A 21,400-nucleotide genomic window follows, 5' to 3' on the forward strand; every position below is an offset into this window, starting at 1 on the left:
AAAAAATATAATATACCAACATTTCAGAAGCCATTTAAGCTCACAAGCCCTAGGAAGGTTAGGATCAAAATGAAAACTGCTCAACTTGTTCCTGAGTACTGCAAAGCACCTGGTAAATACAGTATTGTAAGGGAAGGTAAAATGGAGTGATAAACTTAAATTTAATCTGAAATCTGATCCATAACTAGTGTATTATCTCTGTGTATTTTTAATTTACTTCTTAACCATATTAGGATAATGTTTAGGCACACATCCCCTCAAAAAAGAAGACACAGATATCTAATCTATTAGATCAAAATGAACCCCCAAAGCTACATTTTCACTCATTTTCATGAATCCACAGAGCTAACTATTAATCTCTGGAATGTCATGCACCAGTGGTATATAATATTTACAGTACTATTAATATCTTGTTTTCAAAGACTGGCAGCTCTTCAAAGTAGGTATTTCTACTATGTACCCCAGAATATAGGTTCAGCATGGATAGACAGAGAGACACTCCCTGCAATGACAGGGAGACACACCCTTGATATGTAGGGATACTAATGCAATAGAATATTAATTCTGCTTGTGGCATCCATGTCCTTCTCTAATCACAGGTGGAGCTGGTTCATAGCCAAGCGTGGAATCTGGCTGCAGGTCTCTAATACAAAGCCACAATTTCTGAATGAGTGTCCCAAATCTACATATTCAGTTACACTGCCTCTAAACAGTAGACTGTACTCCTCTCCAAAACTGTTAGAACCCAAGCTTTTTTATCCCCTTTATTTCTCTGCCATCTAATAAATACACTGACAAAAATGTGCGTCATATTTCCTTATAGTGGCTGGTCTAGACAGAGAATAACAGTGTAATTCTGCTAATAGTTATTCAAGTTGTAAGTTTGTGCTGTGGATCTGAAGGTCCTGGATTCCAACTTTACTGCTACCCAATTCTCACAGAGGCTTTTCCTCTTTACTTTTTCTGGCTTTCCTATTTTCACCAAAATCAATAAGATTCTGCCTACTGGTGCCCAGAACATTCCCCAGAATTTCTGGTATTGATTGGCTATGGCATTCAAAAGCTTTTGTATTACAACTAAACACTAGAGTGCATGCAAGCATTAAGCAGTTTAGTTTAAGCAGCTGGAAACCCTACCAATAGGGCTAGGGACAGAAGTTACACATAAACAAGTTTAAGTGATCAGAAACTGACTTAAACCTGTAACACAATAGAAGTTCAGTAAACATAAACCAGTTTCATAATGGCTGAAACTGGTTTTAGATAAACCTGTTTGAAAGTAGTATCAGACTTAACTAATTTAGGTCAAATCAGTTTATGAAACTTCTATTCCAGACCCATTCCTGGTTCAAGTTAAATCAGAGTCCCCCAGCATCCCTGCATTTTGCAGCCCTGGGCTGGGCTGTCTGCTCCAGAGAGCAAGGCTGGCCCCACCCCCATGCTCCCTAGCTGGAGCAGTATGGGTGGTTCACTGGCTTCACTGGATGGCTCACTGGCCACCCCCAGGTAAACCACTTCTAGAGACTGAGGCAGTGTAGCAGATAGGTGTCTGGCCTAATGCTAATTTGGTATTTTTAATATCTAAATAGCATCTTGGTAGATGTGTTCTCTACCAAAGGTCTGAGGCCAGGGAGGGGAGTTAAACTTCCCTTCCCATGACTACAGAGCTGCCCTGCCCTGCTTGCTTAGTGCTGCCTGCAACTGTGGACTACAAATCCCCGAGGCACCTGGAAGCAGGAAGAGAAAGCGTTGAGCAATCCTGCAGAGTCCTGCTGCAGTGATTGTGGACTGCAAATCCCAGACACCTCAGGGGACAGCAGGAAAAGGAAGCAAACACGCAGCCTATGCTGGCTACATGCCAGAGAGCTGTGCTCTAGTACCCCCTGGCTTCTGGCTTGAGCCAGTGCAGGCATGTGGCTGCATTTTCCAGATCAAAAGTGAATGTCTGCTCATTTGCTTATTGGTTCAATCTTTGCAGTTTAGACTGAATCAATTCAGCCTTGGGCTTTTTGACTGTCTGTACTTAGCCTAGAAGTCTGTACAAGCATTCATGGGACTGACTAAATGCTCACAGACAGACTGTATTGCTGATGGCACCCAGACTGGGGCCCAGCAGCTCACATCCGAGCCTGTTTCAAAGGCTTCCCAGGCTTGGAGACAGGTGACAGCACCCTAGAGCACATGTCAAAGTAAACTGGCTGGCCCACATATCCCTTTTCCACAACATGCTCCAATTTCCCTCCCAGCTGTTAGGCATTCAGCAGCAGTCCCAGAGTGAGGCTGCTGTCTTTTCAAGCTGGTCAATTTCCCATCCAGCAGCCAAATGGATCCTTACTTCTTTAGCACCAGTCAAGACCCAGTTCCAGTGCAGGTTGGGTGAGTCTGGTCAGGGCCAGGTGCTATCTGGGTACTGGTGGACTGGGTGCTGTCTAGGTACTGGTGGATTAAGTGCCAGCAGGTCTGGGTATGGGGAACCAGGTTGAGGCAGTCTGGTTCTGTTGGGGGTCAGGGGGCAGGTCTGAGGTGTCCAGTTCCAGGAGTAGGGGGCAGTCTGGGAGCTATGAGTACAGTGGGGATCAATGCAATTTGCAGGGGGGGGAAGGAATCAGAGTCTTGTGTCCCTGCCTCCTCTAATACCCCAAAGTGCATTAACAAGGCCCCCTCCATTCCCAGAGCCCTATAACTCCCCCAAAAGGACTCTACCTGAGAGACCAGTCTATGTTGGTGGTGGAGGGTTGGGGAGCTCCAGGTACCAGGCATGTCAATACACCTTGGGCACAGGAAGGGGTTGGGCTGCCACCCACCCCCATCCATACCCAACCTTCATTGACCCCCCGAGTTCCCAGAGCCCCCAAACATTTCCCCTTGATCATCAACACAGATAGGTTGGGTCCCAGCACGGTGAGTCAAGGGGCTACTTGAATAGTAGAGGCAGGGGTGGGGGCAGGCCATCCCATGCTGGTGGTAGAAGGAGGTGGTTGATCCAGCTCCAGGAATAGCCCAGGGTCTGGGATCTGTGGGGAGGATCAAGGGACTCCAGGTCTGAGAGATTGCATTGCTCCTGCCATTCCCTAGGCAGATTAGAGACATAGTAAAAAAATCTGCCCAACTTGGTCTGCAGAGTCTGAGTCACTGGCATGGGTGGATCAGGAGGCTGGGGACCAGTGCAGGATCCAGGTCCAGGAGGAAGTTGGCAGGCACATGTGGGGAGTGGTTAGGTGTCTTTCCCTTGCCTGCTTAATGTTGTGGGGGGGCGAGGGATTAACAGCTGCAGCTATCTGGGGCCGCAGAGAGAGAGGATGGGTTTTCCCAGCCCTGGGGCTAACAGAGGGAGGGATCTGGTCTGTGACTCAACTGAAGCAGTGGGAATCCAGCTGAGTCAGAATATCTCTCTGGAGGGGAGAAGAAAGCCAGGGCAAAGCACATTAAGATGCCAGAGGACAATGGGAGAGCTTCTGTCAGACAGGTAAATGTACAAATATTTGTTAAGCTGGTAGAACCCTGACAGGATGAGACTTCTACCTTGTCAAGATTTGAATTTATACCATAGGGACCATTCTCAGACCACACTAACTACTGTGAATGCTTACACACTTAAGTTTTCTACCAGTAGAACTGCAATTCTACCAGTAGAATTGTAACACTTGCACATAACCCCACCTGAAATGATTTATTTAAAAACAAACGTTCATGTGCTCTATATGTAACATAAGCCCTGTAGCATTGTATTGAACTGTGAAAGTAGAATTGATTAGAAGCTGACCACAAACAAATGTAATTGTTTTCACTATCTGATTCAAAGCTAAAAAAAGGTACAAAGTAAACATCATAGGGTGCTGAAAGTAAATTAAGTTTTCAACGTTCTTTTGGCTCTGTGAATACCAGGTGCTGTTTGTTATACAGACAAGAAAATTAGGTTCTAAAAAAACATGATTTTTAACATGACAGTGTTCTTTTAAAGCTAATGAAATGCAAATCATTATGCATATATTTACATTTAATTAGGACAAGATTGAAAAGTTACAGAAATGAGCAACAGTCCCCGTACAGTTCAGAACACAGACATTTCAGGTCTGTAAGAGACTAGAGTAATCCAACATATGGGAAACAAGGAAAGAGCAGAAAAGAAATACTAAAAGGACTGAGATAAATATTACACTCACCTCTCTTGTCCTTATCAAAGATTCAGGTTTTTTAATATATATTTTGTGCGTATGTGAGAGCATGTATACACACACACACCACACATACAAGTGTTTTTTTTAAACTAATTAAATGTATATCTATACACACACACACGCTTATTGCAAAAAAACTGGTTTGATTGGAAACACAGGTAACACACAGTATCTCTGACAGGGCATTACAGCTACAGGAAGAAGGGTTTATCTAAAAGACTTTGCAGTTTCTGTTCAACAACAAAAGTTCATCAGACACTTGAGTGACAAAAGCTCATCAGACACTTGAGTGTGGTATTCTATCCTACCTTCAAAAGCCATGAAAAGAAAATTCTACCAATGAAACTGAAGCAAGAAACTTGATAAAGCAAGATCATGTTAGAGCCTCTTGCATAATTCAATTTCCCCTTTTTGGAATGCTCTTGACCTGCCTGTAAAGGGTATTTAACTTTTTCTCCTGAACTCCATTGCTTGTAGTTTCTGTGTGGAGAGAAACATCCCACATGAAAAGATCTTACCTTGGCACATATTTTAAAGGGTTAAGTCCTCAGGACACATGCTCCAGGAAGCCAGCAGAAAGAAGAGAAAAAAGTATTTATGAGAAGTAAATTGCTCAGAGAGTACTGTGACCTGCACTTGCCCACAGAGAGCACTGAGCCTGAACAGGATTTCAGCCAACCCAGGCTGCCACTCGCAGTCCCTCCCTCCCTCCCTCCCTCCCAAGTCCCCACCATGCATTCAGCTCACAATGTAGCCAAGTCAGAAGGAGAAGAGACAGATAGAGAGTTAAGCCAAGAGAGGAGGGGAATGATATCAGAATGGGAAGCAGAGGGACAATGGAACTGGGAGAGAAAGAGGGAGCAAAGGAAGGAAACTCAAACTAAAGGAAATAAAAACGAGGAAAGAGGACCTTTTCTGGGTTGGTGGGGAAGATATAAGCAAGAGTAATCTGAAGAGCTACCCCAGCCTGGCCAGAACAGATGCTAAATGTTTGTTAAATAAATTCTGATCCCTCCCCCTATGTCCATGTGCCTTTGGCTCTAGCACATGGAAAAGTACACTACCTCAGAAAAGAGCACAGAAAGGATACTTCACATAGCCAATTTTCAAACCTGGCAAACTGAAGCTAGCCTCTTTTTCTTCCTTCTTCTATAAAAGCAGAGACTGGCCATGGGAGGACATAGCAAGGTGGGCTAGTGCTCTAAAGTAGTACAGAAACTCTCTTAGGCGCTTGGCTGTTAGCGTCTTTCTCACATGATCATGGCCATACTGATCACTAGATATGGAGTCAGAAGATTGAGATCTGGCTTAACTAATGCCTACAGGTTTCATGTAATATCAGGTATTTGGCATGAGGTCAGACTAGATGATGTAACTGCCCCTTTTTGGACTAAATTTCTATTAAATTATGAAAACTATTTAGAGGCCTTATTAAAATTGGACCCATGTTCAAAGATGCATAGTAACAGCAGCTTTCAATACCCAGAATCTATGAAAATAGAACCACATTTATGTACACGTCCAGATACAGATGGCACTTAAGTCTGAAATAGCCACATATTTTAAGAAAGCTGTTGTCCAAGCATGGTGCCCCTAGGAGCAGACACAATACTATTTATTACTATTTGTATTACAGTGTTGCTTAAAGGCCTCAGCCAATACAGTGTGATCCAAATACACTGTAAGAAAACAGTTTCTGTTCTGAAGACAAAGTACATAAAAACTGAAAGAAAAAGCATATTATATGTAGCTTAAAACACATCTACCAAGATGCTATTTAGATATTTAAAATACCAAATTAGCATTAGGCCAGACACCTATCTGATACACTGCCTTTTAACCTAGATAGGTACGGGGGCTTAGATTTATTTTTGTAGGTTTGTTTTTAACATAAGCAAGGTGGAGCCATGCTATTTCACAACTAAGTCACAGCCTTGATCCACAAACACATATAAACAATGTTGTAAGTTTTTTTTCAGTGACAGATCCACGCTGCCTCAGCTGAGCAATAGGGGTTGGCTGTGGGAGGTAAACCAGACAAAACCAGGGCAGGGACAAAGAAAAGAGAAAAAAGATCAAAAAAGTAATAGGAACTAGAACTTGTACAAGAAACATTATCAGGGAAACAGTGGATATGCATGTTTGCTAATTTATTAGCGATTTTGTTGCTGTTGCTGTTTTACAGCTGTGAATATAACTGCATGCTTAAGTATTCAAGTAGGCCAAGCGAAGTCAGTAGGATTAATTGTGTGCTTAAAGTTAAGTGCAGGTTTAAGGCCTGACAGAGAAAATATTTTTTAGACTGTTATAATTCCCCATGTTCTCACTTTTTATTTTCCATCCTATATTTCTCCTATAGAGTCACAGGGATGTGAAGTTGAAAGGTCACCCTGCTCTGAGGCAAGGTCAAGTGTACTTAGACCATGCCATTCATTTCATTTCGTCTTCTTGTTCTCTTCCTTTACAGCTGACTGAGACGTGGTACATCAATATCATATGTACCTGACTACCCATGTTGCACACAGCCATTTCCCCAGGGCTGTATCAAGTCCACAGTAGTCTTCATCAAGGCTCCTTCTGTTCACCATCCCTGAGTACAATAAGCCCTTGTACCACCCAGGCCACCATTTCCTTCAGCTTGGAGTGACTAAATTCTACTTAGCAACCACCAGTCCTCCCCCCCTCCCCCCCAACACAAACACACACATGAATAGGGAACCAGCTCTCCTCTTAGGCAACAATGAAGGCAGGAATATGAGTTCAAGCCAAATTACAATACCTTTCCCTGCTGGCCAAGTTCCCCGACCTTTTCCTGAATGCCAAATTCTGCCCTCAGTACAATACCCTTCTGATGAAGGAATTCCATCAAGATCAAGCATATTACTCAGGACTGACATGTGCCTAAGTGCAAGTGGAATTTGCCTTTGTGATTTAACTATTTAAAATATGTTGAATGTATATGTGTTTTCATCTTTGCATAGGACCATAACATAGTGGTCGTCCATGCTCACAGAAGATGCTCTGTGCCTTTGAGTCATAGACACACCTTCACGAGACATTTAGGACACTTATACACATGCGTTTATCTGCTCCAACACACCAGAAATCCAGCACATGAGAGCAGACTCAATTAATCGAGTCTGTGGAGCATGCGAACTGATGCGCCCATTGCTGCGTTGCATACATTTGTATAAGCAGCGAAATGCACGTCAGTGCTGAGAACATGGCGGCGGTGTGCTTTGGCGGTGTGCTTTTGCACTAACACATCTTCGATGTGTTTTACTTCACAAAAGTGTGTGCCACCATTTTCTCAGCGTTGACACGCATTTCACCATTTATACAAATGCGTCCACCGCAGCACCGGGCACTGCAGGGCATGCATGCATATACTGCGGAGCTGCCTAATTAGCTCATCAGTAAAACCTTCATGTCTACACGTGCGGTGCTATTAGGCCACGGGAAATTAAAAAACTCTGCACGAGTACAAGTACTATATCAATACAATACAACACAATGCAAATACTATCCTATTGCGGAGTTATTTACTGCACGGCAACGCATGTGCAGATGCTGACAAGGCTGGCTGGGGCATGAGGGTGCTTCAGGGCAGGGGCTGCCTGCCAGCTAGCCCCACACTGAATCACACTGCCCCAGCCAGTCTCTGCAGCACATTGAGCCAAGTTGAAGCAGCCCCAGGCTGGCAGGCTGACCCCCACACCCCGGACCCTCTGCCAGCCAGGGCTGCTCCACCCTGGCTCAGCTTGCTGCGGGCCAGGCTCACATTCAAATACTGCATCAGGGAGCAATAAACTCTGGCATGATATGCACTGGAGTTTATTGCTTTGAATTAATTGCACACGTAGAAGGGCTCATTGAGAAGGAAGGCTGGAAGGGACCTTTTAGCTATTCTTCCATGACTTGCTGAGCCTGTTCAGCATTTTCTTCCGCTTGGTTGGACTTCAGGTCCACCTGTTTTTTTTTCCCTCTCTGTGTAGTCCTGGACACACCATTTAAAAGGACAAAGGGAAGGGACCGATCCCAGATGCAAGTTTTCCCGAAGAAAAACAAAGCCAGTGCTCCACAGGCGCTTCTCCAGCGGCTGTCACTGAATGCCTCCAAGCTCCCATCCCCTGGGGCACTCAGATGTAGCGTCTGGGCACAAGGTGCAGCAGCTGGCATCGGTGAGGCGCCACCTGGCGTCCCAAAGCACCTCGTGCCTTCTTCTCCAATGCGCTTTGCCAAGGGCAGGGCATTTGCACTAAGTTTTCCCCCTGCTTCCTGCCCGCTTCGCTTCTCTGAGCCGGCGAGGGAAGCAGCCGAGTTGTGCGAGGGTCTGGAAACTCCGTTTGAAGCCGGGACTGTATAGCAGGGCAGAGGCAAGGCGGGCTCCAGGTGTGGCTGAAGGGGTAGGGCAGCTTGGCACAGCGGTGCCCGCTCTGTCCGGGGATCCCGAGGGCCTGAAGCATCCCCCGCGCCCGGGAGGCGGCTTCCCTCAGAGCAGCAGCGCCCCAAGTTCAAGAGCGGCTGCCCGGGGCCGCCGGTGGGAGAGGTGGGGGAGAGGTGGGGACAAGCTGGGAAGCAGCTCGTGGGACAGGGAAGAAAGGACCGGGGGGGTGGACTCCAGGGCTCCGCTCCCCTGCTCGTCCCCAGGTAGGATTGTGGCGGGCGGCGCGGTCTTACCTGCGGGGGAGAAACCCGGGCTGCGCGCTCCGCTCCGGCATGGTGCGAGCAAGTTGTGGCGGGGAGCGGCTGCCCCGGCGGCGGCGCGGGGAGGAGGCAGCGGGGCGGCGCGGGCAGGGCACGGGCGGCTCGCACACGCGCGCGCACACGGCCAGGCCGGCTCCTGCTGCCTCGGGACTGACTGGGGACACGCGCACACGCTCCGGCCACGGCTGCCTTGGGGCTGGACACACACACCCATACCCCCAAACCCACACGCACACATACACACACCACCCAGGGTTGCCTTGTGACTAGACACATGCACATGCACCGGTCAGGGCTTCCTTGGGACTGGACACACACACCCATACCCGCGCACATACAGACCAGCCACGGCTGCCTTGGGGCTGGACACACACACACCAGCCAAGTCTGCCTTGGGGCTGGACACACATGCACACACCTCGGCCAGGACTGCTTTGTGACTGGACACACACCCCCATACCCCCAAGCCCCCACACACATGTGCACACACCAGCCAGGGCTGCCTTGCAACTGGATACACACACACACCAGCAAGGGCTGCCTTGGGACTGGGTGCACACAGCCACACACACGCACACTCCCATACCCGCACACATGCACATGCAGCGCCCAGGGCTTCCTTGCGACTGGGCACACATACATGCACACACCCACACACATGCATGCACACCAGCCAAGACTGCCTTGAGATTGGATACACACACCCACACAGACATGTGCACATCTGGCCAGGACTGCCTTGAGACTGGACACACCCACACACACCCACACCCACATGCATGCACACCAGCCAGGACAGCTGCTGCTCTGGGACTGGGGTCAGTTGGGCATTCCCCCTCCTGCATGGACTTCGCTCCCCCTTGTCCTTCCCAAGAAACCAGCCCTTTTCCCCCACCCTAGAGAGGGAGCAATGAAGCCCACATGTCCTTGCCACTGTGTCCACAGCCCCAGCGTGGGTTAGGGGCCACATGCTCAGCCCCCAGGCCCAGGGCTGCCCTCACTAGGGCTGGGGGACTGATACATGCTGGGCCTTTCCCAGCATAGCTCAGCCCTGACAACTGAGTTGCCTGTGCCCAGTGCCAGTGGCTGGACAGGAGGGAGCTCCTTGCCTCCCAGCTGCTGTACCCATGAGCACTTCCAGGGGCCTGTAGCTGAGCTGAGGCTCTCAACTGGGGCAGGGGGCCCTGAGTAGGAATATGGGGAGCCTCTCCTCAAGCATCTTTAAACTCTCCCCTGTCCCACAGTAGCGGCTTCCCTGTGGGAGGCTCCTGGGCGTCCTGGTCCCCAGAGGTTTAGAAAACAGAGGCTGCAGTTCACCTGCAGCCCCCTGTTGAAATGTTCCTGTGCATGGGAACCCACAGTCCAGGAGAGGGGGAGCAGGGAGCTCCCCACTCCTTAGGCTGCCCCTGGGCTGGGGGTGCTCCCAGCTCCCCAGCTGGTGTTTCTATGGGTTCCCTGGGAGCTTAAGAAAAGCAGGTGTCCAACCTGGACTCCAGGCCCACCTGTTAAAAATCTGGGATGCAGTGAGCCTGATACTGGGGAGATCCTCCCTCCCTGATGTGGGCTTGATAGGCCACATCTGCTTCAGGGGGTATCCTATCCAGGACCCAGAGCTATCCCCCAGCCTGATACTACTGCTCAGTCAGCTGTCCCTCACACTGGGTTTGTCCCATGCTGACACATGATATATCTGTGATTTTTGGTACTTGATTTTTATCAAGGGCTGCTGGGCCCACTTTCCTAAGTGTTCCTTAGGAAAAGAAGGAGCATAAAGAATGTACAATGTTTGGTCTTACAGCAGATGGAAAGATTCTCGAGCAAACAAGCATACACAAAAAAAAATTGGATCTGATTTGGATAGAAGGTTCTTAACTTTATCCAAAGAGATTCAGCCATCCCTAGTTTGTGCTCTTTAAATTTTAAAGCATCTGAACATTTGTTCTTCCAGCTGACAAGAAGCTGACTCGTTTAAACCCATTTCATAACCCCAGGGATACCACTGAAAATAGGACACTAGTGTTTATGGAGAAAAATTCTATATATTCCGTCTTTTTCAATTAAACCCTGCAAACTGCAGGTAAAAAATAAAGCCCAACAGTATTTCGGTTCTTTATATGCTGAAAATCAAAAATCTTGTTATAATCAGAGTACAATAAATACAAATGATTTGTTTATGTCACTGGCAAAAGGAAACAATGGATCAGTAACTTTTTTAAATGGATCGTTCTACGTCCATTAATATGTAATTAATGCATACAACTTCATCAAGCTTGTATTCTAAATGCAAAACTGTAAAAAGTATGATAAACTTAAGATATAGGTATTGCTTTGGATTATCTGCTGGAGATGTACAAAAAAGACTGTTAAAGTACTTTACTAATAGTGATGTAGACATATGAAGGGACAAATGAATGCACCCCTTTAAAGCTTAGTGGGTAGCTGTGTCCTGTCACATCCTCATCTATCACAAGACAAAAATTATGTTTGATAGTTTCCAAAGGGGTTTCTTTGTTTAATACAGGTTTGGTGCATTCTCATGCATAGATCACCGGTCTTGGAATTGAGTTTTAAAAATGATGTTCAAGCTGCAGCTGATTATATCTACCCTCCCAGAACTGTGAGAAGTTGTGACATGCTTTAGTTAGCTTCATATAGCATTATATCCCTCTAATAGTTAATGAAAATAAGTACCTTGAGAGCAAATTTCCATCTTTAGCAAAAGCAAATTTTCCATCAGCTGGAGGAAACTTTCCTGAAGGAATCCATGCAATCACATATTTTATGAGGCACTCCATCGCCTGTCATGGATTATCAGAAATGGGATGCAGCCAGGAGCAGCTGCAGCAATAGGCCTGCCTATTGCTCTTCTATTGCTTCTGCCCACATGATGCACACCATTCAACTTTTAAGCCTGCCAATGAGAGACACCTGCAAATATTGGTCAAGATGACTGCCATCACAGCAGAAGAGAAAATTAATATATTCAGAACTGAAAGCCTGAACATCTACATCCTGGGCTGAACCAGTTCAGAAACCAACATTTGTCACAGACTCGCATTCGCTGTGGATTGGGCGCAGAGGATGTACCATAGTCTCACACACATGCAGACCAGTGGGTTATATTAACAAAGGATACAGCAAATATCTGAAATATAAAACATGGATTTTGGTGCTTCACCCCACAATTTATAGAATACCAGTGTTTACCTGAAAAATTAATTTTAAAGAGATCTTCACACTTACCATACCCATGTAGAATCAGTGAATGGGTGAGCTACTCTAAACCAGGGTGGGCAAAATGCAGCCTGCGGGCCAGATGCAGCCCTCTGGGTCATTTATCTGGCCCGTGGGCCCCTAAAAATTTAGAAAACTACTATTTATCTTCCCCTGGCTGCCTGTCATGTGGCCCTCAATGGCTTGCCAAGATTCAGTAAGTGGCCCTCCACCCGAAATAATTGCCCACCCCTGCTCTAAACCATGCTTAGTGGAAATGCTGGGTTCTGTGCATTTAGACACCTTACAAAAGCTCTCTGTCAATTTATTTTTAAACTTGGAGTGGCTAGACCATTCAGCAACTCTTTTGCTGTCTCCTAGATTGGGGTCGATAGTCATAGTCGATCATAAGGGTAATAAATTGCATGGGAATTTAAACAGCAGCTAGGACAGGTGGGATGTGAACTTCAAGCCATTTCTCTCCCAGCTAAGAAAACTACAAAGCCTTTCCATCTCTCTAAAATAATATTTTAGCTTTTCCCAGAAGCAGGAGACAATTTTAAGTTACAATACTCTGAAGTTTGGTAAGTTCATCCTATCACAAGTGTGCCATTATTGTTACAAAGTCATAAAATACAAACATATCCTGTATATGACTGATCTATTAAAAATACCAATAACATAGCCAAAAAGCAGGCCTCAAACTAAGTAAGGTTTCTTGCACAAGTAAAAAAAGTGAGATACCTCAATGCAAAAATGCATTTTTTTTCTCACAATTTATAATTAAGTTAAAACCAGTACACTAAAACTTTATACATTAGCTAAGAAATATACCATGGTTTTTATTTTACTAAAAACATACTCAAAAAATATTTACCGTTCTTTCCACTGTCCAAACTCCTTAACAGAAGCTTAACTAGTAGCTACACTACAGTACTGTGGTGTGCAGTCTTATGGATCAGATCCTGTAGCACTAGCAGTTTCATATTATCCTCAGCATTTTGAGTACCCCTCATCACCATTATTGATTTTTTTTCTTGTTTCACATTTCTTCAACATTTTTCAATTCAACATTATTTTTTTGGTTGGATGACTAGACCTACTCTTGATGCCAACTTTCTAGGGATTTTATGGATGTACTTCCAAGGTTCCATGTCCTTTTCCCTATTCACACCATTGTTCTACCAGCTCACTTTAATATAGGGCAATGTAAAGTTCAGAAAAATGCTGGGACTGTGAATGGACTTCTCCAACAAGCAATTACATCCTTGAAGGGCAATAAAAGCCATTAAAAAGTACCAGTTACACATATATTCAGAAGAGCTGTAAAATGCATCAATATTTCCTGATAGAATATAATAAGATTATTGTGCCCTTTAAAAGAACAAGTCATTTAAATAAAACTATTCTGCTCCATTTTTTATTAAAGCTCCATGGAGTCTAAGATAAAAACCCTCTTAAATTAATGGCTGATAAAGAAATAAATCTGCTTCTTTTCCACTTTAGTTGAATTACTATCAAGTCACTCAGTCTCTCTCCCATGCGTGAATACACTTGCTTGTTCTTTTGGTCAAAAGAAAAAACATAACAAAAAAACACCCCTGCCCAAAAACATCAAAAACCTTTTATCTTTTGTCCCTCTCTTGTTCATTTTAAAGAAACTTAATTCCATGTTGAAAAGGTAGCATACCTTCCAAAGAAAACATCAAATAATAAATTATTTGGCTTTCCTTACCCTGTAGCTTGAAGGGTTTTTTCCTTTTCCCCTGACAAACTGTGAAGCATAGAGTATGACTGTTCTGACTTCAATGGTTAATTCATTTTTTCTTCAGGTTACGTGCGTAACAACACAATGATATCATATTTTACTTAAATAGTTTCACCGTAGTCAGTCCATCATAAGCACCATATGTAGTTATGAGCTTTCAAATTATAGCACACATTTACCATTATCCATGTAGTGGCTAAAGTTCAACCATTTCAGTGTTATATAATTTGTTACAGGGATTTTGCAGTTTCCAGTCCCTGATATAGAAGCAATGTTCCTATGCTGTTTAATCCATTGCACATCATTGTGTTAGAACTGTACTTTGGAATATAAGTGTGTTAAAATAAAGTGATACAATCAATTGGCCTACCTAGAAGGTGTCAAAGAGACAGTACAGTTGTCCATGCCTAAATGTAACCTTTTGGAAACAAATTTAGATTTAAAAAATAGTGAACTGTTTCACTGTACTGGAGTTTAAAAATTAAGAGTTTGTGGACACACTGAATTCAATAAATATAAAATTTCCATTAAAGTATGAAGGGGAATTTTGGATGCACGTGGGCTTCAGTTCTGGGTCTAGTGTATGAAAACTGAGTAACAACAAATGTTTTAGCAACAAATTAGCAAGAAATTTGGACGAGCAAATTGTGGCTACATCACTGTTGCATACCATGTCACTGTTTCTGTGATTTCTAGTTCCTTTGTCCTATCTGCCTATCTTGAAAATCAGCCTGAACTTTGCACAGCAAACTAGTTTCTTGAAATCGCACATTTTGTCACCAGAAATAAAGATTCTGCAGTCTAAATGAGTTCCACATTACATTTGAGCATCTCTACTTTCTTCAGATTAGGTCCTCATTACTAACCCATTGTAACTGATTGTAATTAGTGCCCAATCTAACATCTGTCAAAATCAGTGGGAATATTTCTACTGGTTTCAGTTTGTTTTAGATTAGGCCCTTGCAGATAATCTCCAAGGAGCCGATTTTAGTTCATATTCTTTCTGTATTGTCTCCTCAAGATTGGCAACGGTAAAAAGCTAGGGGACAAAAACCTTTTTGTAACTGATAATCAGGGTATTTGACTCTGAAAATACAAAATGAACAGATTTGTTGAAAAAGTATCATATGTACATATCTATTTTTTCTGAGGTTATTAATAAAGGATTTACCATATCTGATGTGAAATTCCAGTCTAGTAGCTTGACTCCAAAAGCAACTACAGCCAGATTCTGTAGAGAAAAGTACTATATGGTAGACAAGTTTAAAAACAGATCCCTTTGACTTCAACAGCAATGGGATGAAATTTGATGAAGGTATAGCCTTAAATGTTTTGCTCAATTACAGCCTGAATAAACTGCTCCAGAAGTTAGCTCCTGAACATCAGTTTATGTATGATTGGTTTGAAACCTCTAAACACAAATGCCCAGATTTCATTAAAAGAAACTATCCACAGTTGTGCACAATGGAAATTTAGAGTCAATGCTATCTTGTTTCAGTTAACCCTCCAGCAGCATAAAGATAAAATAAGTACAGTTTAAATGCATTATCTTTAGATTAATTAAATGTGCCCATGGTTCTTGTATGATGATATAGGGTAAATAGGTGTTTCCAGCTTATGCTACTTTTTACCATTTGTTATTTTATTTTATTTTATGTGAACATTTTTCTAAACCAAACATTCCCCATCTCTTCACTCTCTCCTCACATAACATTTATCTAATTATTATTCTCACCTCTTTCTGGACCTCTGCTATTCCTGTATCTTTTTTCCTTTTTTTTTTAAAGAGGGAATAGTTAGGTCTGAATGCAATTAACAGTGAAGGCAGGCTATTAATTAATACTCTGTAACACTTTCAAACTCAATTTATATCTTCATTATTTATCCTTTCAAATATTTAGACACCAGATTGAGTAAACAAATTTCAAAACATTATATAGTTAAAGTAAAAAATAGTGATTCAAACATGAAGCCATTTATTATTCTCATTTATCATTAAAACTGACGATTAATAATAATACATATACCTCCAGAAAGAATAAAAAATATATAAATAATTTATCTTTTTATGGACCATACAAAGCATGGATCATATGTAATTATTGACTTCCAAACCATACTTGAATGTGAAAACTCATTTCTTTCAGATGAACAATTCCTATTAAATCAGTTTTTTGTACAACTAACAATTCTTGTACTCACTGAAGTCTTCCTAAAAGTAGACAATATTCAGTAAGAGAATTATCCTTAACCCAGATCTACATGGACTTACTGTTTACCTTATATATCACTGTAGAAGTCATTTATGAAAAAATCTAAATACAGGACATATGTCTTCAGAATATCAAATTATTCATAACTATTCATAATATTATCTATAATGTGTTCAGTTTCTGATGGCAAAGCAAATTAATGTGTATTTGACAAAACATATTTTTTTTACTTCATCAGCATAGTAAAAGTATATATGTATGCACATATATAACTACAGGTATAAAGAAGTGCAGGTGATCTAAAAGACTAAGGACTAGAGGTATTATTCAGTAGCCTTTCAGACATGTACATTCTAGAAACTGCATACACTTCTTTTTACACTAGTACCTGTATAAAAACACTACTCTTATTATGTACAGTACAAATACAATGAAAGCAATAACAACATAAACTTTCTTCACACTGCCTAGTTTATATGACTCAACACAGGCTAGGAAAAACCACTTCTAGCAATAATAGGTCACCTGAGTCTTCATGGCCTACTCCATCTTTGGTATCTGCTGAGCCTGCCGAAGGGGTAACAGTGAGATCCATCACATTGTTTTTGTTATTTAAACTATCCATTAAGGAGCTGATTCAGGAAGGCTTAAGTATCTAACAGTTTTTAATCATATGTTTAATTTCATCCCTATCATGTGAAGCATTTCAGCACATGCTTACATCTCATTGACTTCAACAGCACTGAAACATGTTTGATGAACGCATATATTTAAGTGTTTTGCTAAATAATGACCTAAGTGGTAGGCAAAGACCAAACTCATTAAATACTGACTACTGAAAAACTGTCTAAGGAAAACTTGACTAGATACAAATATTGGACTCCATCCTGCTCCCATTAAAAAGTCACAAAACTGTGACAGGAGCACCTCATGTCTACTCTGGTAATTTTACGGCAGATAAAAAAGAAAAAATAACATAAAGGGGCAAAAAACCCTAAGCAACATGTCATTCCCCTATCATAGGAACTGAGGAAGACAAATATTACATGATTTGGAACAAACATTTGGAACAAACAGGTAGGGATATGTTGGGAAGATTCCAGGCTGATTCCCTATTCACAGCCAAAGACAAGTTTAGAAAGACTTTCTATATCGTCAACATTATGCTAGGACCACAAATAGACTAGGATTAAAGGGATACAAAAGTAACTTGAAGCTATTTTAATTTTAATTATTATGATAATTCTCTTTTCTGAGCTTTGAGGTCTATGCTTTGCCTTTAAGAGGCAAAGCAAAGTATCTCACCCCCTTGTAAATTTAAGTGGAATTAGAAGGGGCCCCATGGTGGTGACTTGAAATTACCTTCCCAGTCAGGACAATGTCAAGTTCATCCCTTCCTTTTATATTAACAGAATGTTATTTATGTAGTTGAAAATTCTAATTTAAGCAACGTCAGGGGATTCCAATCATGTCATTTATGTTATTTCCATGTCATTTGTGAATATAACATATGTCACTGTAAAACAGTATTCTGTGTTACTGGAGAAACCATTTAAATTGTTATGCTATACATATATGTAATTGTGTAATTGTTTTGTCTGGGCGACACCCTACGGATAACTAATTGGGTTGAATCAGGGAAAAATCCTTCACCTAGGCCTCACAGCAACCATTATGGATATAACTAGAGATCTTCCTCCATGGAGAAGAACAGTCAATCAGTTCTAATTGTGCCCATTCCTACTAACTCCTCCTGCAGACTGTCATTTAAGTTCATTCCCATTCAGAAAAGCAGTGAAGCATGTGGGTAACTTTAAATACTTCCTTAACCGGAGCAGGGGTGAAGAATGCCTACATTCCTGTGTAGATGAGCCCACATTCTGTCCTTCTGTCTTTTCCGTGACCCTACAGAGCAGGATCATTCTATTACAGAAGATGGAGATTCGATTTGTAACATCTGGGTATATCTGCATACATATACGTGGTTTTTATATTTCACTGTTTTAAGTGGTCTTCTCTCAGCAGACAATGCCCTGTTGTAGAATTGAGTGCAGTGACAGCTTCCAAGTCCAATTCAGCTCACTGCTGCTATAAGATCAAACTTCTTTTTCATTTACAAAACAAAGGCACATTGTAAATCAAAGGTTTGCATCCCATTGAGAAGGCTAATCTTTCAAGACAAGAAAACAAAATATTTACTGAGAACTATCAACTAGAATTGTAATTGTTGAAACAGTTAGTACCTTTAAGAAAAAATACCCTGCCCAAATTAACCACTGAATTCTGTATTTTAAAAATCCTTCAGTTTTGTCCAACTGGCCATAGGATAGGCCTAACATTATATCCATGATGATGGGAAAAGTCACTTTCTAAGTTATTAAAAGCATTTTTATTTCGACATTCCTGTGACAACAGTTTCTATGCTGTAACTTTATTATTTAATTTGATTGATAGCATTGCATGTACAAACAGTATTGCTAGTTCATTTTTGACAGCTGGCCCTAAATTAATTCTTAACTTACTGTGGGGTAGGCAAGGGCTAATTTGTAGTGGCACCTCACATTATTATAGAATCACAGAATCATAGAAAATTAAGGTTGGAAGAGACCTCAGGAGGTCAGTTAGTCCAATCCCCTTCTCAAAGCAGGACCATCTGCAGCTAGATTATCCCAGCCAAGGCTTTGTCTAGCTGGGTCTTAAAAACCTCCAAGGATGGAGAGATTCCACAGCCTCTCTGGGTAACCTAAACTTCCCTTACTGCAATTTAAAACCATTGCTCCTCATTTTGTCATCTGCCACCACTTAGAACAGTCTAGTCCATCCTCTTTTGAACCACCCTTCAGGGAGTTGTAGGCTGCTATTAAATCCCCTCCAAGTCTTCTCTTTTCCAGACTAAATAAGCCCAATTCCCTCAGCCTCTCCTCAGAAGTCATGTGCCCCACCTCCTTAATTATTTTGGTTGCCCTCCACTGGACTCTCTCCAATTTGTCCACATCCTTTCTGTAGTGGGGGCCCAAAACTGGACACAGTATTCCAGATGTGACCTCAACAGTGCTGAATAGAGGGAAAGGCATCCAGGTTGTAGCCATATTGGTCTAGAGGCAAAAGGAATCAAAACTCATGGTATCTTTTATTAGACCAACTAGGTATTTGCAAAAAATATATTTATTTGCAAGCTTTCAGACAAAAGCAACTTTCATCAGGCAAAGGAGATTGCAAAGATTGTATAATTTCTCCTTATGTAGAAATGAAAACAAAGGAGAAAAATCACTTCCCTTGATCTGCTGGCAACACTCCTACCAGCAATGCAGCCCAGTATGCCCTTATCTTTCTTGGCAACAAGGGCATACTGTTGGCTCATACTGAGCTTATTGTCAACTGTAACCCCCAGCTCCTTTTCTGCAGAGCTGCTGCCTAGCCAGTCCCCTAGCCTGTACTGGTGTATGGGATTGTTCCATCCTAAGTGCAGGACTTTGCATTTGTCCTTATTGAACCTCATGAGCTCTCTTTTGGTCAAATCCTCCAATTTGTCTAGGTCTCTCTGAATCCTAACCCTATGCTCCAACATATCTACTCCTCCCCCCAGCTTGGTGTCATCTGCAAATTTGCTGAGGGTGCATTCTATGCCATCTTTCGGGTCATTGATGAAGATACGTAACAAAACCACCCCCAAAACCAACTTGTGGGGCACTCTATTTGATACCAGCTACAAACTAGACATTGAAACATTAACTGCTACCCTCTGAGCCTGATGATTCAGCCAGTTTTCTATCTACCTTATAGTCCATTCGTCCAACCCATACTTCCTTAGCTTGCCTGTGAGAATGTTGTTGTTATCTCACCTTTATTCTAAACTTAACTTTAGGATATTTAGATTCAAAATGTGAAGACACAGATCTGTCCTAAATTAGAGAGACTAATTTCTGTCTTGCAATTTACATGCAGTGGGTTGAAGTCAAAAGCAGGTAATAAGTATCTCTAGAATGTAATTACACAACTCATGCTGACTTGGCACCTTTCAAGATCATTCTCATAGCATGAGAACTGAAGAATATTTATGCTATATTCTGGGTAGTCTAAGAATCGCTATTCAATGCTGAACAATATTTATGGAGAGCAAGTAACCTCAGCGGGTAGGTCCCTGAATGGATCTAGGATTTTGAAAAGGTGGGTGCAGATGCCATGGTACTGGCATATAAACAAAAAACATTTTTCTTAATGTAAAAAGAAACTAGAAACTTTACTATAAGATAGGGATCTAGGGCTAGATTATTCAGTTTAAGACAAGCAGAAACAAATACCTTTATTGAAACATGCAGTAATTTGCTGTATCATGCATATACACCTCTTTCAGATATATATAACAAAATCAAGCCTTCCTCCTGAGCATCTTGCCAGTATACCCAATGCTTCACTAAAAATTATTTCCACACCTGAGCTAATGTTACCCTGAGTTTCCACACCTGACTTAATGTCTTTAGCTAGAGGTAAAAACAGTCTGCACAGCTATGAAATAGTAGCTACATGACCAAGAGCTATGAACAGACAGCAGAATTGCAGAAGAAAGGCTAGCTTGATAAGTGGAACATTAAGACCTTAAAAAAGGAGAGAGGGTCATTAACACCCATGGAGTGAAGAGTTTAGAAGGAATCAGGTAGATGATAATGATCCGTGAAATCAAGTGACTTCCTCACTGCTGCCATAATAGAAATTCTGCTGCCACTCACAGGCAGTTAGTTTTAAAGTTTGAGGGGAGCAGGAATCAAAGTGAGATGTAACTGCAACCTCCCAGATCCACTCCTGAGTAGGCATGCATGAAGCAGATTTATTGCAATGCATGGACCATGTTTGCTGCCCCCTGATCCTACTTGAGAGTCTATTTATAGGCATAGACTACAAAACATTTAAAAAGTGTGACTTTAGCAGATTTTGAGCAATGCTGAAAATTTTGTCCTGTCAGTTGCTGAAATTGATTCCTTCTGTACAATAGCTTTTTTGGCATGTATTTATGGCCCATGAACCCTGGAACATAGAGCCTAAATCCTGAATATTTGCCTATATCATGGAGTAAAAATATGGTAATATGTATGCATATAAGACAAAAACCACATGTATCCAGAAGACAGTTCAAATATTAGTGTCAAAAGAAGGTGTATGATCAAGTCAATAGATATCACTCTTCCCTCTGTTTCAAGATACATCTAATTGGACTCAAGGTATTATAGATACAGGTTTGGTTTCATATCAGCAATCTTATTAAGACTCTAATTATTCCTTACCATCGAAGTTGCCATAGTACTTGCTGTAAGAGCAGTTATGGA

The 21,400-nt window shown here is 42.2% G+C and overlaps 1 protein-coding gene across 6 annotated transcripts in view; it reads right to left on the reverse strand.

Moving 5' to 3' along the window:
* Nucleotides 1-8,936, reverse strand: part of SHANK2 (SH3 and multiple ankyrin repeat domains 2) — a 703,363-nt gene extending 694,427 nt beyond the window's left edge. For 3 of the 6 annotated variants that reach the window (XM_059722747.1, XM_019476964.2, XM_014602189.3), the window contains exon 1: nt 4,697-4,811. In XM_059722747.1, coding sequence (XP_059578730.1) covers nt 4,697-4,706 — 10 coding nt within the window. In that variant the 5' untranslated portion in view covers nt 4,707-4,811. Of the gene's footprint in view, nt 1-4,696; nt 4,812-8,858 lie in introns of those variants that run through there. The other 3 variants (XM_059722745.1, XM_059722744.1, XM_059722746.1) reach the window with 3 other exon arrangements.
* Between the last annotated feature and the right edge of the window lie 12,464 nt (nt 8,937-21,400).

The sequence above is a fragment of the Alligator mississippiensis genome, chromosome 2 (genome assembly GCF_030867095.1).
Source record: "Alligator mississippiensis isolate rAllMis1 chromosome 2, rAllMis1, whole genome shotgun sequence".
NCBI lineage: Eukaryota > Metazoa > Chordata > Crocodylia > Alligatoridae > Alligator > Alligator mississippiensis.